Here is a 26,491-nt window from a genome sequence, read left to right on the forward strand (position 1 = left end):
ATTAACAACTCAAAGACTCACTGCAATGTCCTCTTCAGGATTCAAGAAGTGTGAGTCATGCCGCAAAGCTATGCCGGCCTCCAATGGGCACAGTCAGTGTATTAGGTGCCTGGGAGAATCTCGCGTCACCCAAAAATGCTCCTTCTGCGCAAAGCTCACGGCTAGAGCAAGGAAGAACAGAGAAATGCAGCTAAAAATGCTGCTCTTTGACAAGGCCCTCCAGCCAGACATGCCAGAGCGGCCCCAACAAGAGGGACCCGCAGGGGCCCATAAAAGGAAGGCGGCTTCCCTCACCCCATCAGTGCAAAAACGGAGGAAGCTCTCGCCAACCCGATCCCTGCTGGCAGCCACAGCGAGCGGGACGGGTGCAGCACATAGCCCCCAGCCGCAATCACAGACGAGTGGCGGCAGCGCGGAAGCGCACGTGGCAGAGGCTGAGCCTCCGATAATCAAACAGCCGGCCCGCACCGCGGGCAGAGCGGCGGCCAGGCAAGCGGCGGCACCGCAGCTAGCGGCACAGACCCCCGGGGTGCCGACGGTGCAGAGCTTGCAGGCATGCGGCCTGCAGGCGCCGGGGGAGACCACCCGCGCAGCACCGCAGCGAAGCATGCCGAGCGCGGCGCCGACAGCGGGGCCGAGATCCCCAGCGCGGAAAGGGGCAGAGTCAGCCCCACAGGGGAGGGGAAAGGCAGCAGAGGAAACCCGGCACCGCAGCCCTTCTCCAGACAGGGCTGCAGGGCTGCTCTCTCTAAGCCCTCCCCTTATGCTGCGAACTCCAACAAGGAGGCAGGGGTCTCCCCCAGTCTACCCTGAGCCTCCCTCCCCGTTTCTCCAGCCAGCGTCACCATGGCTCGGGCCACCCTCGCCTTTTCTGGGATTTGACCCCCTGGAGTACTATCACAAATCAGTCTCACCATTGTCTCAATCACCCAGACGATCTCACTCCCCCAGACGCCGGGGGTATGCGCCTCGAGAGTGGTCCAGGTCTCCATCCCAGGAACCGTGCCCGTGTTGCCATGGTCGCCCCTATCATGCGGGGCATAGACACCATAGGCATACCCCCAGGGACAGGTCCCCTCAGACGGTTCACTATCCCTGAGGGCAATCGCGGATGGGGACGGAAACGCAAATATCTCAGGGGGAGTTGATTCTGGAACCCCAAGATTTCCCCTCGCAAACCTCCAGCGAGAAGATGTATCACCGTCAACAGGACGCAGAGGGATCCAGAGAGGCTTACCCTAGTGGTTCCTCTCTATCCTCCCCCGACGAGGCTACGGCCCCAGGGGACGTCCACCCCCCGGAAGATCTCAAACAGTTCCAAGAGCTGTTTAAAAGGGTGGCCTTTACTCAAGGCATCCAAACAGCAGAGGTGCAGGAGAAGCACCATAAGCTCCTCAAAAACCTGAGACCTCCGGCCTCTTCCAAAATAGCTATTCCGCTCGACGAAGCAATTATGGAGTCCGCTACCACGATATGGCAGACCCCTGCGTCCGCTCCACCTATAAACAAGAGAGTGGATAAGAAATCCTTCGTCCCGGCGAAGGGCATGGAGTTCCTGTTCAGTCACCCACAACCAAATTCTCTGGTGGTGGAATCGTCTCAACAGAGGTCGAAAACTTCTCAGTTCAAGACAGGGGGAACGGACCAAGATGCCAAGAAGCTAGAGTTATTCGGCAGAAAGGTCTACTCCTCCTCTACCCTACTGTTGAGAATGGCAAATTATGCAGCACACCTAGCGAACCATAACTTTGACAATTACTCCAGGCTGACTTCCCTCATGGACTCGCTTCCAGAGGATAAGAAGCCGGTGCTGAAAGCCATCGTGCAGGAAGGCTACGCAGCCTCGAGGACAGGAGTTCAGATCACCCTGGACGTAGCAGATACGGCGGCACGCTCAACGGCTACGGCAGTGGTCATGCGCAGGGAATCCTGGCTTCAGACATCGGGTATCCCGAGGGATCTGCAGGCGAAGATCATTGAACTCCCCTTTGACACACACAAGTTGTTTGCTGAATCAACTGATTCGGTCCTTCATTCCAGTAAGGACTCAAGGGCTACTCTCAGAACCTTGAGGATTTATACCCCTCCATACAGGAAGAAAAAGTATTACCCTCAGCAAAGACGATACCCGTATCAACCCCAGCTTGCTCACTACCAAAGGGGCTACGACCAAGGGCGGCATCAACAGCACCAACAGTACAGAACTCCCAGGCGACGTTCCCAACAGAGCCGTGCTTCCTCGGGGCAGGGCCAAAGGCAACAAGTTTGACGGACAGATCGAGGGCTGCACTATCACTACCATCACGCAATGTCATCCAAAGCTAATGTTCCATCATCGCCTCCGACCATTCTACGCCCAGTGGCAAAAGATCACCACAGACAAATGGATACTGGAGATCATAGCCAAGGGTTATGCGATCCCCTTCCAGTCGCTCCCACTGCCACGACCTCCACCCAGGCCCCATCTAAAGGACGCCTCCCACAAAGCGAGACTCAAGCAGGAGGTGGATCATCTTATGCTTATAGGGGCAGTGGAAAGAGTGCCAGAGCAACTCCAAGGGAAAGGGTTCTATTCAAGATACTTCCTTACAGAGAAAAAAACAGGAGGCTGGAGGCCCATCCTAGATCTTCGAGGCCTCAATCGGTACTTGCACAAACAATGCTTTCGGATGATCACAGTTGCCTCTATACTTACAGCACTGGACAATGGAGATTGGTTCGCAGCCCTCGACTTACAAGACGCGTATTTCCATATAACAATCCACCTGGCTCACAGATGTTTTCTCCGGTTTATGGTCGGCAAAGAACATTTCCAATACAAGGTTCTGCCGTTCGGCCTCTCCTCGGCCCCCAGAGTATTTACCAAGACCCTGGCAGTGGTGTCAGCCTACCTGCACAGACAGGGGGTGTTTATATTCCCATATCTGGATGACTGCCTACTGAAAGGGGCCTCGAAGGAAGAGGTACTTCGCATGATACGCGTTACAGCAGGCACGTTCTCTTCGCTGGGCCTGGTCATCAACCTGACGAAGTCAAAGATCGACCCCTCACAGGACATAGAGTTCATAAAGGGCACGCATAAACTCCATCACAGCAAGGGTTTATCTACCAGATGCCCGCTTTTGCGCCATTGGTTCCCTCGTACAAGTCCTCACCTTCAGCCCCACGGTGCCGGTTCTAATGTGCTTACAGCTGCTAGGCCATATGGCAGCAGCAACGTTCGTAGTACAGAATGCCAGATTGCATATGTGCAGCATGCAGCACTGGCTGGCGAGCGTCTACAAACCGGCAGCACACACCGTTCGCAGGGTGGTGTCGCCCACAACAGAGGTGCGCAGATCCCTGCAATGGTGGGTGAACCCCAAGAACATGCTAACAGGGGTACCCTTTCATCAACCACAAATATCTATCTTTCTCACCACCGACGCCTCCCAGGTAGGGTGGGGAGCACACATGGGCGAAAAGGTGACGCAGGGACTGTGGTCCCCTACGGAACAGTCGCTGCACATAAATATACTGGAGCTCAGAGCAGTGTTCAATGCCTGCAAACACTTTCGAGACCATAGACAAGGCAAAGTAGTCAGGATCAATACAGACAATACCTCCACCATGTTTTATATAAATCGACAAGGAGGAGCTCGGTCCCGTGCCTTATGTGTGGAAGCAGTCCGCCTGTGGAACCGGTGCATCGCCAACAATATAACTTTGAAAGCCTCGTATTTACCAGGCGCTCACAACGTGCAGGCAGACCAGTTGAGCAGGCACTTCGCACTCACACACGAGTGGCAGATCCGTTCCGATCTGCTACGACCAATTTTTCATGCATGGGGGTTTCCCCAAATAGACCTGTTTGCCACTCATCGCAACAAGAAGTGCCCACAATACTGCTCCAGGGCAGGGCTGGGACGGGGGTCCCTGGGGGACGCATTTGCGATCTCGTGGAAGGGCCCCCTGCTCTACGCATTTCCTCCCACAGTGCTCATCCACAAGGTCTTGCAGAAAGCCAGGAGAGAGAGAGCCCACATGATCCTAGTAGTCCCAACTTGGGATCGACAGCAATGGTTCCCCTTACTCCTGCGCATGTCGGACCGCCCACCGATGCCCCTTCCGGTGGCGCCGGACCTGCTCACGCAAGCCCAGGGGTCTATAGTGCACCCACACCCCCGAGGCCTGCGACTGCAAGCATGGTTAATCCATGGCTCAGCTGCTCCCTAGAGAGCACATGTGCGGAGGGAGTGCAACAAGTCCTAGAAAGTAGCAGAAGGATTTCCACCAGGAAGACCTACAAGCAGAAATGGACTCGATTCACTGCATGGTGTTCTACCAAGCAATTAGCTTCCCTTGCTGTGCCTATACCTGTAATATTAGAATACTTACTGGACCTCAAGAGAGGCGGACTCTGCCTATCCTCGTTGAAGGTCCACCTTGCCGCTATATCGGCTTTCTGACACGAAGAGGAAGGGCCCACGGTGTTCACCCATCCCATGGTTACCAGGTTCCTGAAGGGGCTGGTAAACCTGTACCCCCCTTGGAAACCGCTTCCATCTTCGTGGAGCTTGGACCTGGTGCTTAACGCGCTAACAGGACCATCGTTTGAACCCTTAGCCACAGTTTCCCTCCATCTCCTTACGATAAAGACGACCTTCCTTCTTGCAATCTCGTCAGCTCGCAGGGTGAGTGAGCTCGCGGCAGTTATGGCAACGCCACCCTGCACAGTATTTTCGAAGGAGGCGGTAACCTTACAGCTGCATCCAGCCTTTGTTCCGAAAGTTTCTTCAGAGTTTCATATTAACAAACCTATAGTCTTACCCTCGTTTTATCCAAAACCTCATAACTCCAAGAAAGAGGCGTGCCTACACCTCCTGGACGTGAGGAGGGCGCTGGCTTTTTATATAGACAGGACTAAGTCCTTCCGAAAAACGGATAGACTCCTAGTCTCTCTCGCTCCCAGATCAAAAGGAGAAGGTCTCTCTTCTCAGAGAATCTCGAAGCACATCGTATCCTGTATAAAAATGTGCTACGAACTTAGAAAGACTCCTTTACTGGCCCCGTCTAGGGCTCACTCCACCAGGGCGGTGGCGGCATCAACAGCCTTTTTCAAGGGCATTGCGCTAAAAGACATCTGCAGAGCGGCGACATGGTCATCCTATGACACCTTCGCCAAGCATTATGCCCTACACAGGGTATTCCAAGAGGATACCCGTCTCTCGACAGCGGTCCTTTCGGGGGCAAGCTGCACATAACCCGATTACCCACCTCCTTTCTTGGGTTACTGCTGGGTAGTCACCTATCGTGGAGCACCCACGGGGACACTCGAGGAAGAAAGAGAAGTTACTCACCGTAGTAATGATGGTTCTTCGAGATGTGTCCCCGTGGGTGCTCCACCACCCGCCCATCCTCCCCACTTCAGATCTCTGTTTAGTGTTTTTCAGGAGCATCCAAGGCGGTTGGTCAAGGAACTGGCGGGGACCGGATCGCGCATGTGGCCGGGAGCGCGCAAGGGAGCGGCGCGCGCTGGCGCATGCGCGGTCCGGCAGAAACTGCTGGAAAGATCCGATCTGCGGCGCCGGGGCGAGCCCGACACCTATCATGGAGCACCCACGGGGACACATCTCGAAGAACCATCGTTACTACGGTGAGTAGCTTCTCTATTTCAGAGGGATGTATAATCAATCCAGACTAAGAGTGTGTTCTGATTACATTTTGATTCTAAGGGTCTTATTTCAAAAATGGTGTTGCTGTGTATTGAGATGTGTTATAGATGGACCATTAAGGTACCTCTCTCGGATGTATCTCTGGCCATGACCTATGTAAATGCATAAACACCCTTTTGGTCTTTATTTGGAATATTATATCATGTAGGGATTTCTTCTTATTTTTAATAATAGGTTTTTAATGGTTGTACATATTTGGACATCTTTGATGGCAATCACCAGATCTATAGGAGAGCTCAGGAAATTGCTAGCAGTATTTCAGGGACAAAGCTTTAACCTGAATACTAGGTTTTTTACTTTGCTGTCTTTTTAATTGAACATGTTTAAATTAGATATTGCTGATAGCTGGCCACAGATTAGTGAAAAACTGCATTTTTGTTTGTTTACTTGCCAGTGGTGAATAATATGGTCTGAAAGTGAAAGGGTTACTCAAACCAATCAGATCAGCTTACTTTAGTTACTCTGGTATTTCAAGGTATTATCTGTTTAGCATAACTCAGAGATCATCTTGTACAGTGTATTGTATATTAGTATTTTGTATGAATGATTAAAAGTAATTACATTTATCAAATGGAGATGCAGAAGTTATTATTTACTCAGGAGAACAGAACTTTAAGAGTAAATTTTGGACTGGTCTAATTCATTGTAAGTAAGGTCTTATTGTCAGGTTGTGTTTTTGTCCTTCCTTGTGTATGGTGACTTGTAGGGCAGTGGTTTTCAACCTTTTTTCATTTGTGGGCCCCTTAACATTTTCAGATGGGTGCATGGGCTCCTTTGGCAATCTTAAATATAGTTTGCAGACCCCAGCTTGAAAATCACTTTTCTGTGGTAATGACAACCTTTTGTGCACAGGTTGGATATAGTCTATGGATCCCCAGATTGAAAGTCATTGTTCTAAGGTGCTATTCTCCAATTCATGGTTTCTCGGCATGTGCGTTATGATGAAGAATTGTGTTACCAGACTGTTTTAAAAGGTCATATGGTAGTTCCTGCAGCCTGTCCACAAGGTGATCATGGCTCAGATCTCCACTCCAGGTATTTTAACCTGCAAGGTTCAACTGCCACTGGGTTTGGCCAACTGCCACTCTGTCGTGATGACTGGGGACTGCCTGGGCCAAATTTGAATGGCTGGCACTGTGATCCCATGGATCAGTTCGCAGCACTACTCTCACAAGTTTGGCCCATCTGACCTCCTGTTAGGGACATGCAGCCAAACCTGAGTAACAAAGTGAGCAACTCTGCAAGTTGCAATATGTAGAGAGGGGAGCTGAGCCTGGCCGGTCTTGTGGGATTGGAGCTGCAGGAGCCACTGTTGCAGGGTTAATCAGCTTGGAGAGGGAGGTTCATCAAACCCCCTCCCCACTTCAGATATCTCCTCTCTCCCTGAGGGAGCAGGACTTGACACCTCCTTTAGGGCTTTCTGTCACCCATCCTGGGGTTAGAACACAGTCCTTCCCAGTCTCTGTACTGTGTGGTGACAGGCCAGCAACACCTCAGAACCTCTTAGTAGCCGAAAAGGCTGGGATGAAAAATATTACTTGAGGGCAAGCTGGTTTGTCCACTATTCAGGCTGCCTAAGCAGTTTCCTTCTAGGAGTTTCTTGTAACGTTTTATTTGAAATGTTCTGGCTCTCATTGTTTGCAGTAGACTGTTGATAGCTGATGGGGAGGAGTGGCCTTCAAATCATAGAAATATCTTTTTTTGTTGCTGTTAGAGTTGTGAATAGCACAATCTGTTTTTGCTTTCTTAACTTTTTTTTTAAATTGGAAGATTGTATACAAAAACAAGTAAAGTCAAGCATTCAACAGTTAATGTAAATGCAAGAAAAATAGTTTGCTGTGAAACTGAATTCTGCTCCCTTGTTTGTATGCACTATTGTACAGTTTTTATTTAAATGATATCTTTTTTGCAACAGGACACCTGCTTGTTCATTGCACAGGATGGACAGACAAGGGCACAGAATTAAGGATGTACCAAAAATCATAAAGCTTATATTTCATGTCTTTTGAATATTTTACTCAAAAGCCTAAAATAGATTAGATTCTTTGTATCTAATTTTAGGATGTAAATGATCATTTGTATTGTCCTGTGAGCCAGTCTCTCTTTGCTGCATACCTCAAAAATCAATATATGATTTTCTAGATAAGCAGTCTTGCTCTCATACATGGATATACACATAAACCCCTAAACATACAGTCAAACTACTTGTCCTTCAGGTACAGAAGGAAACGAGAGATTCAAATGATATTTTCAGCATAGTATCTGAGTATTACATATAATTAGAACAATAAAAAATACTTGTATAGATGGAAAAACAATGTATACTATATATATCTGATGAGCTATATTATACATTCACTACTTTGTTAGGCAGGAGGGCCCAGTTCACCCCTTAACTGGTGGGGGAAAAAAAGCTTTGGGCCTCTTGCAGCAGAAAGTATGTTTAAAATGGGAGAAGTAGTCTGTTGCAAATCCTACTGCTCTGAAAAGGCTTGGCACTAACTGACAACATCAGAAATTAAGCAGGTTCTATAGCTTAACAAATAGAGAACCACAGCCAGGGCATGTGGCAGATGCACTGATTTCACCCACCCAACAGTTTCCATCATTAGGCAATGACAAGAGACCCAAGCAAGAAAACTCAGGTGCTATTTTGACAAGTCATTTTCTTTGGTGTCCACACCAGGGATGGAATGGGGGATCTCAGACCCAAATGTGTGCTACTTCAGCTCGAGTAAAAGAGCTAAGTCTCTACAATTAGGGTTTTTAACAACTCATATGCTCTGTGAATGGGCACAGAGGTGGACCAGTAATACATAGACGAGTGGATTATTCCATTAACTGATGGAATCCTTGAAATAGCTTGATTGTCTTCCTCAGTTTGAATCCTGTCTCCAGCATTGCTGCCTGCAAGGGCTGCAGATGGTACCTCTATTTGTACCCATTGAATACGCAATTCAAAAATATTCTTTGCTTATTAATGCAGTATATACTATAGAATCTGAAGGGAAATTAGTACATCACTTGAATTCTAAAGAAATATTTCAAAACCACAAATTAATGTACGACTGTCATGTTCTCATATACTGGAGATGTTCTTTCCTGTCATTTTAGAATTCTGAAACTTGAATTTTTGAGGATGTGATTTTTTTTATTTTTTTTTTTTGAATGCACACGTGCTATTTGCTGCCTTTAACTTTAAAAAATATCCTCCAGGTGTCACTATTTTACCATGTTATTTTTACTTAGGTTTATATTAATAACTAGTATAATAGGGTTGATGACTTTTTGGATTGTTGCATTATGTATGCAGAATTTAATATACATGTTCCATGTTATTTGTAGTAATAACCATTAAATTCTGTTTTTTTAGCTGTATGCAATAAGCCTTTTTTTGCTTTAAAATGTTTTCTTGTTAAAAATGATTTATTTTTATTTTTAGTATTATCCCATAGAAGAAGTGCTTGCCGCTGAATATTTACTTGAAGAATTTAGGCCTGATTTAATAGAGATGGTCCTGGATAAATTGAGGCCAGAAAATGTCCGGTAAGATATTTTGCAGTAGCGTTTATATTTTAAACCTAATATTTGATGATGAAAATGAATGTAACTGGAATCTTACCACATGTTGATAAAGTAGAAGTTACTATAGAAGACACTGGTAGTAATACTGTTATAAATGTCCACAGTGCAAGATCTTGGTTTCAGTCATTTATAGTGTTGAAATTAAGCCATTTGGACTAAAATATTTCATGTTTGGTGGCTGCTACAGTCTGAACTTTTTGTTGTTGTTGTTGTTGTTGTTTTTGAACTTTCAACTAAAATTATTCAGACATTTCCAAGAACGTGCCTAGTGAAAAATGTATGGTCTTTCTGAAATGAAAAAAAATTAAAACCTTTTCTTTGCCATGCTTTACTTAGTGGTGGGCAGTCTGTCCCCTGCTGGGGCTCCGCCTGTGAACTACAGACCATCTTGCTACAGCTCTTCCCAGCACAGTTCTCATGCTCTGGGACACTGAAGCCTGGAATTTCCTAAGCCTCTCTCCTTCTTTGCAGCACTTTCAGAAGATCTGCAAATTGCCTGATTTGCACTCTGTCCCCTCTCCTCTCTCTACCTCCCTGAGCTGGAACACTGAATATGCCCTCTCATACGTTTAGCTAGCATCCGTCACTGTCTATTTCTGTATGATTTATAGAATATTAATCTGCCATGTTTGAGAAGTACACAGTCAATATCATGTCTGTGCATCATAATAAACATTAAGTATAATGGTAAAGAGTAATAGTTAAAATGTGTTGATATATGTGGCCTTCATAGGTTTGTAACTTTGTAGCTCACTACCTCATCCCGTGAATTGCACCTAAGAGAGGCTTTGATATGTTTTTGTGCAGGTAAATCAGCTTGCTTGATCAGAACCTTGATCTCAAATTTGTACTTAATGTTCTGCTGGTCATTACAAAGAAAATGTGCAGTACACTGACAAAATCATTAAAATAAATAGCATAGACATAAAAATAACATAACTCTGGTGAAGGTGTTTAGGCTTATTCTGACAATGAAATTTAGAATAAGCATGCAAGAGTGAAATACGTGTGTATATAAGGTAGGAGAAGTGTATGTTGTAACTGAAAAGTGGATGTAATCAACAATGGTGTTATACTGTATGTGCATAAGATATCAGAGTTAGTCATATATATGGTTTCTCACTTCTTTTCTTGAAAAAGCCAAACAATCGCTCTGACTTAAATTAAGCATGACATATGTAGGTCCTGTGGAAGCGCGCTTATTTTGCTCTACCAGTACAGATGGATCCTGACCTAAATAATATGCCTATTCTCAGTATTATAGTATAATATAATTGGACTTAAAAATATCTTGCTTATTTTTAAGACGCACATGTGATTTATGTAAATAACTGCATAATCTTGTGTATGCAACTTTTTTGCTGTGCTATGATTTTTTGTTCTCAGCTGTTACATCTAGTCCTGTGTTTAGATTGTAAGCTACGTATACAGGCAAATTGCCTTTTATTTGTTTATGTGGTGTCCAGCAAACTTTTGAGGAGTAAAGGGACTTTGAAGTACCCCGGGCACTTCGAAGTACTGGCAGGTGAGCCGCGGCTAGACATGAGCTGGTACTTCGAAGTTTAAAACTTAGAAGTTGCTGCTGGGGGGGAATTTGCTTAATGAAGTGCTGCATATGCAGTGCATTAATAAACTCCCAACACCCTACTTACCATCCTCCCTTCAAAGGAGGGTGGTAGTATAGACACAGCCTTGGTGTCCCATAGTTCAGGTTGTAGTACAAGGCTTGAATGTCTTCACCACGGTTTTACAGTCCGGAAGCCTGACCCTGTGAACAGGACAGTTGCAGGTATTTAATCGCAGCATAGAAATACATGTTTGCCTCTTGATCATAACTGCCATTTTATGCTCCTGTAAAAAGGTAACTAGCCAAAGGAAACATACCCATAATTGCTCCTCTTGTAAGCAAGAACAGCCTGACTGGGTCTCTGCTGCTGCTTATAAGAAATCTCCCAGCCATTGTTATGGTGATCTCGAAGACAAATAACAACATCTGACTCAAATTAAGCTAGAGACGACTTTAACAATGAAACAGCCTTATGTTCAGGTAGTTCCCTCGCTTCCCAAGATAGGGCTTGGCCTTGAGAGTATGACTCTTTCTTATCTTTCCTTCCTGCCTCACATACTTCTCTGATAGTCAGGATCTTTGCATCTGGGAAAAGCACGTGCAGGGAACTCTTTCATTTCTGCCATGCTCAGGCAAACACTTGCATTTATTAGAAAAAGACAAATATTAAGCCCTTCTTGGTTCCACCACTGCAAGTTAATGTTCTTGTCCCATCCTTAAATGTTGAGTCACCTTTTTGATAAAAATCAGTAACATAGAACTTAGCAACATTCCACTTCTCTCCCTGCTGTTACTTGCAATTTTGACCAAAATATGCCTGACTTACCTGACAAGGTTAGACTCTAAAAGTAACTGTATAACCATGTATGAGATTTTGTCCATAATGACCTAGTTTTCCTGTACTTATCAAGTTACAGTTACTCTTTGCTTTTTGGAGGACGTAGAGATGTGCACATTTTTATATATATAAAGATATTTAAAAAATTAAGTACCCCCAGACTTCCCTCGCGTACCCCAAAGGTTGAGAAATGCAGTCCTAAGGTAATGCGAGGTCTTGAAAAAAGTGCTATTCAACCTTTCTAGATTACTAAACCCTTTTCAGGAAGTTACAACTCACTTAAAAATACTTATTTACAAAAACATGCAAAAATATCACAGAAGACTACTACTGAAAATTTGGTGATTTTCTACAATCTTATTATCAAATAAATTAATTGAAATGGAAATGTTGTACTTATATTTCAGAGCAAAGTATAGGAAGCAGCACAAACAAGTCATTGTCTGAGTGAATTTTTAGATTGTACTGACTTTGCTCGTCTTTTTATGTAGCCTCTTGTAAAACTAGGCAAATATCCAGATGAGTTGATGCACCCTCTGGAAAACCTCGGTGTACCCCTACTTGAGAAACACTGCTCCTAAACTTTCAGAAGAAGTTGGATAATGCAGTTTTTCTGGAGCAGTTAACTATGCAGCAGTTAACTTAATACAGTAGACTCTTTTATATCTGACAGCCCTGGGACTGGGAGGTTGCCAGATATTCAAATATTCTGGATAATAGAAAGTTATCTCTGACAAATGCATAATGCTAAAGAAGAACAAGATTAGATATTAAGAAACAAAAATGTGTGTAGGGTACTTTATTTACCAAGAACAGTAGTATGTAACCCAGTAAATTTATAGGCTGTGTCTTCAGTGTCCCTCCCTTTTGAAAGGGGAATGCAAAAGTGGCTTACAGAAAATGCAAATGAGGTGCTAATTTGCATATTAATTACCTCATTGTCATAATGATAACCACTCACTGTTCTGGAAGTGCTGTTATTGAAAGCCAAAACAGCTGTTTAGAAAGGGTCCCTTCAAAAGGAAGCCCCCACTTTCGAAAGCACCCTTCTTCCTAATTTTTTTCGGGAAGAAGGGCGCTTTCAAAAGTGAGGCTGCCTTTTGAAGGGATCCTGCCTACACAGCTGCTCTGCATTTTGAAAGCACCTCTTCTAGAATGGCGAATGGCCATTATGCAAATGAGATGCTGAATATGTATATTTGCAACTAATTTGCATTTTCAATCAGCTGTATTTGCATGTCCCTTTTGAAAGGGAGGGACAGTGTAGACGTAGCTATACAGTATTTGCTATGTTTATTTGTACTTATGTTCACTATACTTATGGAAAACATAGCCAGCATTTTAACCATAAGTAAATTTCAGTTATCCAAGAGTTCCAGATGATAGAATACCAGCTGTGAAGGAATTTACTGCAGTACTTTGTCTCTATAGGCACTTAATTTTGCTTATTCTCAGCCAAACTGTCTAAATGCTACAAATTACTAAATGAGAAGGCAAAATCCCCCTCATAAGTACCCAGAATTTCTTCAGTTATATTATACCTCTGGGGAACCAGTGCCAGGGACCTGTTCTGGTCTGACAGATTCCCTTATTTGGGACCTATCAGGATGGCAAACGAGGGAGGTCCAACCTGTAGTTATATTTCAATATATGTATACTGTCCTAATATTCTTGCAGTTTCCTCTGGAGACAGTATTCTTCAATTGTGGGCACTATGCCTTTTAAACAGCTTCTAAGTTTCATGCTGAGGACGACTGTGTTTCAATGAGGAATGAAATGATCTTTCACATTACTGCACTGGTGCCAACAGTCACGGCAGACTCAGGGGCAAGGTGGGAGGGGAGCCCAGCTCCCCATCTCCAGAAGGGGTGGTGGGGCTTAGTGCAGTCAGCTGTGGGCCTCTGCACACTTCCTCAGAGTTGCACGTAGAGCTGCGTCTCAGTGTCCCAGGGCAACTGCCTCCCACTCCCCATTCCATTAGCAGGCCTGCATTACTGTTCATATTTGTTGGTAAATTACTTTGCTTTTATCTGTTTGTTTTTAGGGTTGCAATAGTGTCTAAATCTTTTGAAGGAAAAACTGATCGAACGGAAGAGTGGTATGGAACACAGTACACACAAGAAGCAATTTCTGATGAAGTCATCAAGGCATGTTAAAACAAATATTAGGTTTCCATTTCTGAAATAAAATTTTGCATGCAGATTTAATTTTCCTATTCGGTAAAAGGATCTTGCAGTTACAGCTGCCATTAGCAACGAACACTATCTGATTCTGTTTGGCAGCAGTGCATATTAGACCCTCATTTATAAGTTTTTTAAGGCTTTTTCATTGCATCTACAGAACAGTACAATAAGGCAGGGGTAAGCGAACTTTTAATACCAGGCCCCATTTTTCTTCTTTGCAACTAGCAGAGCCCCCACAACCTGTCTAATGTAATTGAAACCAGCAGAAATTTTGGTTATGTGCATATGGAAAGAAGAAAAAGAAAACTCTTTCGGCATGTTTAAGAAAATAAGTAGGTAGAATGGAAAAAACATTATTAATCGGTATATAAATGTGAATACATATACATAAAAACAATAGGATGTTTCACCATTTTTAATGAGATGATCCTGAGACCCTGCAGCTGATCATGCTGTGTTCACCTTACGAAATTTCATGCCCCCTTGAGTGTGGCCTTCCCCCCAGTTTGCACACCCCTATATTAAGATACTGTGTTAAGATGGCTATAAGTCAAATCCAGTTAAATCAATGGATCTTTGTACAATTTCTTTGTAAGTGTTCCATAATATGTAATATACTTAAAAATAAACTACAATAAACTTGTGGTTTATTAATCCAATTCTGGGTCCTTGGAATCAACAGTAAAACTCCTACTGACTTTGGACTGGCTCTCTTTGTGAATTCTTGTCTGAAATACTGGCTCTGTTGAAAATAACAGTAGTTTTGCAATTGAATTCAACAGGGCATGGCTTTTTCACAGTTTTATTTTTAACAGCATGGTTGATTAAATTGTTTTCAGTGCCAAAAATTATTGATCAGTAATGTTTTGTTAGCAAAGATAGTTTTAATTAGAAGATAAGAATTTTGGAATAGGCCATAAACTCATTTTCTTCTATAAAGACAGATGATTCAGCACAAAATAATTATTTTATTTTTCCAGAAAGGGTGCATTTTAAAAAACATATAAAAATCTTTAAGCCATAAGTAACTTCTATGAACTATAAGACAAAGGCTACACTACGGTTTCTATTTTGGTATGCATTCATATTCCAAAGTAGAAACCGTGTGGCCAAACACTGTGCTTGAAATAGCAGGGCTATTTTGAGCACGGTATTTTGTTTCTGGTAACCCTCATCGTAGCCTGCATCAGGTTCGAAATAAAGTAGCATAAAATAACTTAGCAATTTGCACACTGCAAATTGTGTAAGTTATTTCAATCTAGGGCTACATGCCCTAGCCTCATTGTCTTGAAAAAGGAATTTACAGTAAACCCTCAATCTAATCGACTAATGTGAGGGAGGGTTGTCCATTAATCCTGAAAGTCCTTTAAATCCGAGGACTTATTACCTATCCATGCCCACTAGGCTCCCTCAGCCTCAGTCACCCCCTCCCCACACCACCCCCCAAAAAAGGCTGGGGACTCACCAGACTGCAGCCTCTGGAACCGAAACTGCTGAAGCCTGCTGTGCAGCTGGAGCTGCTGGACCATGGCTGGAGCCCTGCTGCATGCAGCTGGAGCTGCCTTGCCACACGTGGCTGGAGGAGTAGCCATTGATGCTGGCACTACCACGCACTCCTCTCACCAGAGCGGGGCACGTATGTGGGCAGACAGCACTTGCATATGCTCCCCAACCCTCCAGGGAGGAGCTTGTTGTGGCTCCAGTGATGATGGCAGCTCCTCCAGGCACATGGTGAAGTCCCTTCAGCTGTGTGCAGCCGTTCAGCCGTACAGCAAGATCCCTTCACCCGTGTGTGGTATGTTGCCTCCAGCTGCATGGGGAGGTCCTGTGTGCGGCTCCGGCAGAGGAGACAGCAGCAAGTCCCTTAACTTTTTTGAGGATGTGGGGGTGGAGGAGTTAGGATTTTCTGGATCCCAGCAGACTTTGGGAACAATGGTGTTGTCTGTTGTTTCCAAAGGCTGTTAAATTGGGGTCCATAAAAGCAAGGGTTTGCTGTATAATGGAAGTTGTAAACACAACTTCATCTATGGTTCTAAGGTTAATTCAAAATGTTTGATTTTTAAATACTCATAGAATAAGTATTTTGTGCAAAATTTGTAAACCAAAACCTAAGAAAATTGAGGGAAGAGGGAAACAACACTTCTCAAATAAAATGTATATGCTCGCTTTAAAATGAATTGGCCTTGCAGTATATGTGAAAGGTCTACTCAGGCTCTGTCAGATCACCCTTATTAATGTGCTTTGAATAGAAAGGGTAGAGAAACTCCTCACCATATTCAGTATATCTAATGGAACAGTTAGAACCTAAGCTGGAAGAATTTCCATGTGTGTATTAAATGTGGTGCTTTTATTGAACCACAAGCAAGTGGATGTATAGGGCCTGAAGTAGTGGAATGAAGAAAGATTCCATATAGCAGTATACCTTTTCTAATTATCTTGTACTTTCCCATTTCTCTCTCTCTCTCACTCAGAGAATTCTTTCCTTATGGCTGACCTTCTCCCACTTCCTTCCCCAGTTAAGACATTCTTCTGCTGGTCTGACATCTCTCATCTCCTCACTACTGCCTACATTATATTTGAACAAAATTATCTTTTCTGTTACAGAGCTACAGGATTTAAATATATATCCATCTGCTAGTCAGAAATTTAACTAATATGCATACTGTTATTTATCCAGAAATGGCAAAATGCTGATCTAAATGGGAAATTCAAGCTTCCAATGAAGAATGAGTTTATTCCTACTAACTTTGAAATTTTGCCATTAGAAAAAGATGCACCACAGTACCCTACACTTACTAAGGTAAGGATCTATATTACTTACAGCAAATGGAAGTTCTGTCAGCCAGCTAGCCTGGTAGAAGATTAGCCATTATTTCCAGATGAAAACTTTAAAGTACTGTAGATTCACCCCCCTCTGGATGTGGAGTGTTTATGGTTTCTTTGTCACTCTAGTCCTTTTATCTGTCATAAAAGAACCACAGTAAGGGGAGAATCTCACTGCAAGAGCAAGTGGTTGTGTATACCAGTTACATACACATGTACTTAAGGAAAAAATATAAACCGAGAGTAGAAATGATGAAATATAGTTTGTAAAATAGCATAACATAACATCTTATGTTTTAAAAAAAGTAATTTTTCTTCTTGACGCAGGACACTGCCATGAGCAAACTATGGTTCAAGCAAGATGACAAATTTTTCTTGCCAAAAGCTTGTCTCAACTTTGAATTTTTCAGGTATGCAGTTTACTAAGTATATCACTCCTGAAATTTTCTTTTTTACAGGAAATTTTCATTTGAACTGCAAAAATTTTCATGCATGCATTAAGTCTTCAAAATTATATACAATACTGGTTCTGGTTTGGTGGTAATAGACAACACACACCACGAAGTCTCATATATTATGCAGTGGTTGAAACAAGAAGCAATTGGGGGTGTTCAGATAAATATTCATGAGAAACTGGTAATAACATTATGTACTTAATCCAGTTTCAAAACAATATATCTTAATCCTTTATTTGCTGCATCTGAAACACATGGAATAGCTCTGCCTTATTATTCAATTTGCCATTTTGAAAATGTTGCATTTTAAAGTATGAATAAATTACAGTTGCAGTGTTTGATGGTAAAGCTTTACATATTAAATATTGTGCTGATGTGGTTTTATACACTTTTTATGTGATCACAACTCAATAAGTTGTGTTTAGATAAGATTTAAACATTATTGAAAGTTTTATTCTATGACTAATCAAGTCGCATTTTGATTTTGGAGGAAATTTTTTTCATATCAACAGCTGTGGTGATCCTAAATGAAAATTCATAACATCACAATGGCAGTATATACACAGTAAATAGGTCCTGTGTTGTTTTCTTCATGTGGAATTGTGCCATTAAAAATATGGACAGAGTCAAGAAAGGCCTAAGCAAGAGATTCACTTTCCATTTAAATTCTTAGTAGATAGTTCTGGGAATGTTGAAACCTGTGTATCTTTTTAGTGCTGTGGCTCTTTCTTTTGAAGCAGTCGTTTTCAGCTTTGAGACCATATTAACTGTTTAGTGTCATGTGACTATGATTCCCATGTTGGCTCTAGAGAACATTTAAATTATTTCAGAACTTTTCCTTGCTTTTCCTGATGGATCAAGATGACATATTGTACAAGATTAGCATATGAGATGTTATGGTTACTTGTGGGTACACTGTTGAATTTTTGTTTTGAATGGCGATTAGGAGTGTATTATAGGTGGTGTTGACAGACCTTTCGGAGTTTCCTCAGTATCCTAATAAACCTCCACCGTTATTTAAAAAAAAAAAGTGAAATAAAGCTATCCAAGTAATATAATCAAAATCAGTCAACAGTCTTATATAGAGCATTTCTAAGAAATAGTCTGTTGTACACACAACACTGAAAGACAATAACAGAGGTCATGTTCCATTAATCAGAAACTAGCGAATAATATTGACAGAATACTTTGTGATAGTTGCCTGTCTATTTCAGGCATATTGTAAAAGGGCATAGGAGCAAAGTCTGGAAAAAAAGTAATATCTGATATTTTGAATGTAAGCATTTACCAAACCACTCTGTCTGAGGAAACTTATTTGCTTTTCTAAATATTTAGGTGTGATAAATTACCAGTCTGTGTGTATTGTATTTGGCTGTCTGACAAGGTTGGGTTTCACTTAATGCAGTAAACCCTCAATATCATGGACCCTGATTTAGTGGACTTCGAGAGCAGTGGACATTCGTTGTTCCTGAAATCTACTGGTCTGTGTAAAATCCTAAATTCTCCCTCCGCTGCCAAAAATGAAAAAAGAGGGGGGAGACTTACTGTTGCTGCAGACTGCGCGCTGATAGTGCATGGTGGCTGTAGCAGCAGCTCCTGTGGGCCACGAGGTGGCCCCTCCAAGCGGCATGCGGCGGGCATCTCCACACACAGGGAGACAGCTGCAGCCGTGTGTGGCAAGGTGCCATTAACTATCTACAGCAACTTAGCCACATGCAGCAGGTGCTCAGACTGCACGCAGAGAGGCACTTCCAGCTGTGCGTGCCAAGGTACCTCTAGCTGCAAGCAGTAGGTGCCTCCAAGCTGCATGTGGTGAGGCGCCTGCAGTTGCACACAGTGAGGCAGTTGTAGCTGTGCAGTGGGGCACCTTCACCCAGCATAGTGTCAGGGTTCCAGATAGACAATCGGATCTAAGATGCGGGGCCAGGGGCTCCTCCAGTGGCAGTGTTGGTAAGTGGCGCGTTTTTTCTGTTTGTTTTTGTTTGTTTTGTGTTTTTATTTTATTTTTTGGTTTGGGGGGATTGGATTTTCTTGGGGGGCTGGGAAAGTCGGGAGGGCAGTTAACCCTCACATTTAACGGACTTTCAGGAATAACAGACACCTCTCCCCCCATTAGCCCACTAAATGGAGGGTTTACTGTACAAATACTTGTTATTAGCCTGGCCAACCACTGCCTTTCTCTCCACCTCCCTTTTGAAGCTACATGACAAGCACTGAAAGTACAAAACAGAGCAAACTAGTTTGCATCATCTCTTAGGAAATAGTGAGAGGATAAAATGATAAATCTGTTGGGTTCACTTGTTTTCTTATAAAAACCAAGAATTAAAGGTAATTTTCCTTCTCCTGTTTCATTATCTCAAGAGTCCAACTGTAATGTGCAGGTCCAAAATCTGAGCCTTTTGGGATGCACAGAGGCAGGTTTTCTGTTCTGCAGGTTCGTGAACTGTTGTGAAATAGCTTCTAAATGAACTATGAGGGATGCCATCTCCAAGCCAGGATGTGACAAATGAAGAAAGTAATAAAACAGTTTTAAATAGAGCAAGCAAAGGGATGCACTTGGATATATTTACAATAAACTTGGGACCTCCTGGCAGTTGAATTCACAGATTCTCCTATTATGTTCTTTCTGAACTGCTAGAAGGACTTGAAATACCCTATTTAAAGTGCCCGAATGATCCACCTTCTTTCCCTGAAGAGCAACAGTGAGGAGCCAGAGATGGGATGAAGGTGTGCTGATTTTATACAATCACTTGTGAAGAAACGTGTAGCTCGGTGATATTGAACACCATCATCTCCAACAGAAGTGGAAATCAGATTTGTCCAGGTTTAATATTTGACAGTGAGGTTATACTGAACATTTGTCTCTCTTGAACTTAGAGAACATTGCTGTCACAAGAAGTAATATGGTATAATCTTTCTTTATGAAAAGATGAAGGCATCCATGGATTTTCTGATCTTTGTTCTTTCTCTTGAGCAGAATATTGAAATTTTTGTGAAAAGAGTTGTGGTGAAGAGGCTTATCTCACAGGTTGGCCTTTGTGAAAATTTGAGCCACCATGACAAGTTCCAGAATGAGTTTACTTTCAATCACTGCAGTTCTGCAGAATCTTTTGAAAAATACAGTTTCCTGCATTGCATCAGACCCCACTGTAACCCCAAAAGTTGTCTGTCATATAGTCTTTGATTCTACAGCCTGCAGCTCTGAGCAGCCAGGGTCACTTAGAGCACTTCTTGGCTGAATGATACTAACCATATTTGTTGTGTTGATGATGAAATTAAAACTAAGAAAATTTGAATAGTCAGTCATTCCCCCTCACCCTCAACATTTTCAGCATGGAACAACAGCAGTGTTCTAGGGATGTGGAACTCTGTGAAGCTGCTATGAGTGGAAGACTCCAGAAACCCTGGGACACGGGCCTCATGTGAACCTTGTATGAAAATATTTCTCTGGATGTAGGCATTGTCAGACACTTCATAGTGTTAAATGGCTTCTGGTGTTGTATATTAACTTCCCTCTCCCACACAGGCTGTTGAGCTAGGGCTTCTTTGCTAGAAGAGGCAAAGGGATGCCCTGCTAAATAATTCTTGACTGGGGCCAACAGACAGCAGTCTCAAAGGTTCTTCTTTCCTCAACTTTACTATTGTCTAATACTTCCTTAACTTTTCCTTCTCTATAGTCTTGGATTCATAATGAGTCTTGGTTCTTGAGCCACTACTACTTTTGATGGGGTAATGGCTCCTTCCAGCACTCTGACTACTACACACCAATGCCCTCTTGAAGTAATGTTGGTGCTTGAGCCACTACTACTTCCGATGGTCTCCTCACCTCATGTTGGAGACGTCCGTATAAGGGCTCCTTCCAGCACTCTAACCACTAGACACCAGTGCCCTCTGGGATTCCATAATAAGTCTTCAAGTGATTATAGTGTTTGAGCCGCTACCACTAGACACCAGTGCCCTCCCAGCACTGGGGAATGAACCGAGGAGTACTTGGTACTAGCCCTTCCATCCTCTAATCTACTAGACCCCGCTTCCAGGGTGGGAAGAGAACACGTCATTGTATCGTCTGTCTTTGTGAAGATAGTGGTCCATGTAGTCACTGCAGACGAGTCCCTTGGTACCTACACCAGCCACAAGTGGCACTTAAATGTCCTGGGCTTCACTGGTCGGAAGAGACTCTTGAGCCAGAAGTAATCTCCTGAATTTACTTGAAGTAACGACAGTACTTGAGCCGCTACTGTGCTCCAGACAGATTGGCATGTCAATAGCCAGCTCTGATGGTGGCAGTCATTAGAGCATCCTGGTGCAGGGGTAGGCTTTGGAAAAATGGCCGTTTGTTTTCAATGGCAGGGGATAGTGAGAGCAATGCACTCTGGGATGATGACATCACATACCCACAATCACTTGCAGCAACTTTTTTCCCACAAGTCGCTGGCACAGAAACCCAAAGTGCAACAGAACACTCAAGTAAATTTTGTGAACAGGTGTGGACATTCAACTTTGAATTTATGAAATCTAGTGTTACAGTGTCAACTCAACAAATTCACCTTTATTCCTAAGTGTAGACGTAGCTAAAGGAGTTAGGGGACTAAGTCTTTGACTTTGACTTTTAGCAGAAATTGAGTGTCTGAGTCTTAGACTTCTTTCAAAATCCCAATGCTGTTTCCTAGTCCTCTTATTAAACTCAGCTCAAAAGCTTTCAGATGCCTGAACAGATAAATCTTATACTTGTGTGGCCTAAAGTTTGGTAAAATTTGGCACTGGCAGACCATTGGAGGGGAACCCACTGGCAGCCTCAGCGAAGCCCTACAGGTAGCCTGGGAGCAGGGAGCTAGGTAGCTAGGAGGGGAGGGTCCCCCATGTGAGCCCAGAGGCCTGACCTCCATTTGTTCAGCAAATTCCCTTGTTTGGGACCACTCAGGTCCCAAGGGTGCCAGACCAGGGAGGTACAACCTGTATTGCTTTTGGTTGTTTACAATGCAGATTTTTGTAATGAAAAATCAAGTGAGCACTGAACACATTGTTCTGTGTTATAACTGCAATTAATCTACAGTACAACCCTGATTATATGACCCCTGGTTATCCAATATTCCGTTTTATCTGATACTGCACTGCTTGGCTGGGGAGGCAGGGCAGTGGTGGATAAAATGTAATGTTGGATAATTGCTCCCCTGGCCCTGTTCTGCCAGCCTGCCCCACACCAGCTGGCCCCAGGGGGCTTGCCCCACAGCAGCCTGCCTTGGTGCACTAGCTCCTTGGCAGTCCACTCTGGGCAGCAGGTAGCTAGTCTCGGGCAGCTCACGTCAGCAGACAGCCAACCCTAGGCAGCCCACAGCAGCTGGCCCTGCAGAAGCCAACCCCAGGCAGCCTTCCCTGCCACCAACCATTATCCAACATCTCTGGTTATTGGACCATCCCAAGGTCCGGCTTATGTCAGATAATCAGGGTTTTACATATTTGAAAATGTACAAAACACGCAAAAATAACTAAGGTTTGGTTTACACTAGACCTAATAGGCAACTGCAGATACACAATTCTAGCTGTAGGAATTGCATAGCTATAATCGACATATCTGCAGTGGACTGTAAGATGTGTCCTTGCTGAGGGAGGTTGACAGAAGCATTTCTCCCATCAACCTCCCTTACACTTCGCAAGAGCAGGAGTACAGGGGGTTGACTGGACTCCAGAGAGATCAATTTTGTGCATCTTTACCAGATGCGTGACATTGAACTCCAGAAGATCAATCCTCACCAGGTTGATTGTCCTTTAAGTGTAGACGAGCTCTAAATGATACTCTATTAACAGTGCGATTAATCATGGGTTTTTTAATTGTGCAATTTTTTTAATCAGTTGCCATCCGTCATTCAAATTAATCATTTGTTGGGGTACCCCTTTTGTAGATTAAGGGGAATACAAACAGGCTCCTCCTACCTGAGCTCATTCTCGGTGCATGTTTAACTAAGTATTTAGAAGAGGGCCAACCAAAACAAAGCTTGTGGCATAATAGTGAGTTGTCCTCTTTCGCTGAGTTGGAAATCAGACTCTGAAGGGCTGCTCAGCATCTCAGTTTCTGTAACAGAAAATGTCCTTATAGCTCCTCTTGTTCCATTCCGTACCTTTATGAAGATGGGAGAGACAGAGTGTGATGGAGTGGGGGGAGTGCATGTGTGAGTCAGGCTGGATGTCTGAGGCAAGCAGCAGCTCCCAGTGGCTAAGGATGACCCTGGGGCTACAACTGGCAGGTAACACCTCTGCCTGAACAAAGAGGAGGGAGGAGCTGAGCTGGGTTTTGAATCGGGGGCGGCAGTTAGAGGCTAGGAAAAGGGAGAGCTGGAAGGCAGCCAGCCTGAGGAGGGGGAAGCTACACCCCAGAGGGGCACCCTCGGGGTCTTCTCCCCAGGACAGGTTGGAAGGACTGTCTCTGGCTGCTGTGCTGTCGCTTCTGTGAGAAACTGGGCTTCTGTTGCCTAATAAAACTTGTGTTGTACCTGCTGAGTGAGAGTCACTCCTGCCAGCGGATGGGGTGCAGTGCAGGGGGACCCCTGAACCCCATCACACAGAGATCCAGGGTTTGCTTAAAAAAAATTAGGAACTTTATTTTATAAACCTTTTGCAGTTCACCTTTGGTCTTTGCCACAGATGAGTGTTGGAAATAGAACTTGTCTTGTATATGGTGAACACTAATGTATTTGATAATCAGTATTTCAGCAAGGAATAATTTCATGTACTGCTTATTATGTCTGTGATATTTATACTAAATCAATGTGTACACATGAATATATGCTATTAAAATAACTATCTCTGACCAAAATAGGAATAAATTATTACTAGTCTTGGCTTAGCTTGTGGCACACTAATAAATACCAATATTTAACAAATATCAATATTGTTGAAACATGGCTTGAGTCTTTGAGTTGCCTCTCTTTTAAGAAATGTATGTAGCTGCTTCATATGTTTAGATAGTAACATAACATTGGAACCTGAACAGTTGTTTTAATTAAAAATACACCGTTTATCTCAGACTGTTACCATGGAATGGGAGATGCTGCAGTCATTTCCTGCTCTGAGTATAAGAAATCCTGCGGTGCCTTGCATACAGTGGTTTAATAACTGTTCAACTCTGTAAATAGCAACTATTGTATTTTGTAATGGTATGAAAAAATTCATCTATTTAATGTTTAGAAATTGGATTTATCTTATTTATGTTTAATACTTAGGGTTTGTTTAAAGTTAATTATGCACTTGATAGTCTCTGAAAAAAGAAAAAGGAATTTAAGTTGGTCATGAAAATTTATTTGTAATGGGGCAACACTAAAACCATAAGACAATCAACTTTTATTTTTGGTTATCTGTGTGTGTTTTTTGAAATAGTAAAGCTTCATAAAGGGACCTAACACCATGGTGTATTTAAATATTAAATTGTCTTGAGCTTAGACTTAAAAGGCCAAAAAGAACTGGCAAGTAATTAAACCAGATATTTTACTTTCAATGTTTTCTTCCAGCCCATTTGCTTACGTGGATCCCTTGCATTGTAACATGGCCTATTTGTACCTTGAACTACTCAAAGACTCCCTCAACGAGTATGCATATGCAGCAGAACTAGCTGGCTTGAACTATGGCCTCCAAAATACCATCTATGGGATGTATGTAAGTACCCAAATCAAGGAAAATCTTAAAGCCTTAAATCTACTTCCACTCATCAAGATTTTTACATTGATCGGTGGAAGCATTTTTTTTTTAAAAAGATGGCTTTTTTCCTTTGATGGTCTAAGTTGTTAGTTTGATTCTTTTTGCTGTTGTTTTTTTGTTACTCCTTTTTAAATCTTGGTAGCTAATCATGCTTTCTCATATTTTGAATGTTAATTTGAATCTTGTTATGAGTCTTCAGCCATATTTTCATTTATACTAAGCAAATTTGCTCCTTTTCTTTTACATCATTCATCAGATTAGTTAGCTGTAAGATTTGCTCCTCCAAACAAGAAACAGAAATATGTGATTCTAAGCCTAATTGAGTTTCGATTTATTTTCATTCTAAATCAGCTAGCTATTGAAAAACTTTCAGACCAAAAGAAAAATAATCTTCACATTGCTGCTAAATAAGTGGTTCACTTCAACTTTTTTTCCCTAAGAGATACTAATAATGAGGCTGCATATACATACTCTTCAGTCATGTTTCTTCATCCATTACTGTATCACTGCTTGAGGTATCAAAGCATTTCTTTTGTTTTTCTTTTTGTTAGTCGCTACATTTATGCTGATCCTCTTCATTGCAACATGACATACCTGTTTATCAGGTTATTGAAGGATGATTTAAAAGAGTATACATATGCAGCACGCCTCTCAGGTTTGATCTATGGCATTGCATCAGGAATGAATGCAATTCTTGTAAGTAAGAAAAAAACAAGAAGAAGTGAAGACAGCTTGAGAAACAGTTGAGCTTGGGGAAAGCACTGACTTCTGCATTTCTAAATAAGACTGTTACTGATTTTTTCCTTGCATCTCATGATTGGAAAACAAAAACCCATATTTTTAAACATTAGTGAATGATTTTGGTTAATTAGTGAGTGTGTGCACGCTGCCACTCTGTGTTCTCATTCACATTTTTTATGTGCTTGTACAGTAACCCTGAGTTTTACAGTGTGTTTGTGTATAAAATAGATTAATTCTGAACATGCAAAATGAAAAGCATTTTGTATTGTATGAATATTAACTCTCTAGATTTCCTGTATATTTATTTTCACTAATTCTGCAGCAGTGAGCTATGAATCCATTTTTGCATGTTTTTATCAGATTTAACACACTTCTATGAATTTCCTTTTGGAGGTGATTTTTGTCAATTATTTTAAAATCCAAAACCATGACAAATTTTGTTGGACTATTGTTGATCTTATGATGCATTATCACTTATTTAGGCTTTCTTAAGATATTTCTCATAAACTATCCAAATCTTACTTGCAGTTGTGTTAAAGACCGTCTATTAACAATTTTTGTGTGACACACCCGCAATCTCAGATTCCTATGCAACATAGTGCTACTTCTAAGAGGTGCTTAGTGGACAGAGTGTGATCTATATTGCCTTTGAAGTTTCTGTGTTCCAAGGCATGCAACATCTGTGTCTGTGTTGTAGTAACTTTAACTCCATAGATCTTGTTTCCAGTAATTCCATATAATTGCCTGAAAGCATATACATATTTTTATTCTGAAAGTTGTTGGCATTTTAAAATATAGTGGCGAGGAGTAATTGTGAAAGAAAGTATGTTCATTTACTGTCAGATATTTTACAGCTTTTTATAACCAGTTAAGTTCATATTTTGGAAACTTATCTT

General features: G+C 42.6%; 1 protein-coding gene across 4 annotated transcripts in view; it reads left to right on the forward strand.

The window, feature by feature from the left end:
* IDE (insulin degrading enzyme) overlaps window positions 1-26,491 on the forward strand; it is a 116,490-nt gene that overhangs the window by 48,736 nt on the left and 41,263 nt on the right. For 3 of the 4 annotated variants that reach the window (XM_075000397.1, XM_075000395.1, XM_075000398.1), the window contains exons 11-15: window positions 9,157-9,260; window positions 13,749-13,851; window positions 16,565-16,687; window positions 17,038-17,120; window positions 24,668-24,812. In XM_075000397.1, coding sequence (XP_074856498.1) covers window positions 9,157-9,260; window positions 13,749-13,851; window positions 16,565-16,687; window positions 17,038-17,120; window positions 24,668-24,812 — 558 coding nt within the window. Of the gene's footprint in view, window positions 1-9,156; window positions 9,261-13,748; window positions 13,852-16,564; window positions 16,688-17,037; window positions 17,121-24,667; window positions 24,813-25,405; window positions 25,551-26,491 lie in introns of all 4 variants that reach the window. The other variant, XM_075000396.1, reaches the window with a different exon arrangement.

The sequence above is a fragment of the Carettochelys insculpta genome, chromosome 7 (genome assembly GCF_033958435.1).
Source record: "Carettochelys insculpta isolate YL-2023 chromosome 7, ASM3395843v1, whole genome shotgun sequence".
Taxonomy (NCBI): Eukaryota; Metazoa; Chordata; order Testudines; family Carettochelyidae; genus Carettochelys; species Carettochelys insculpta.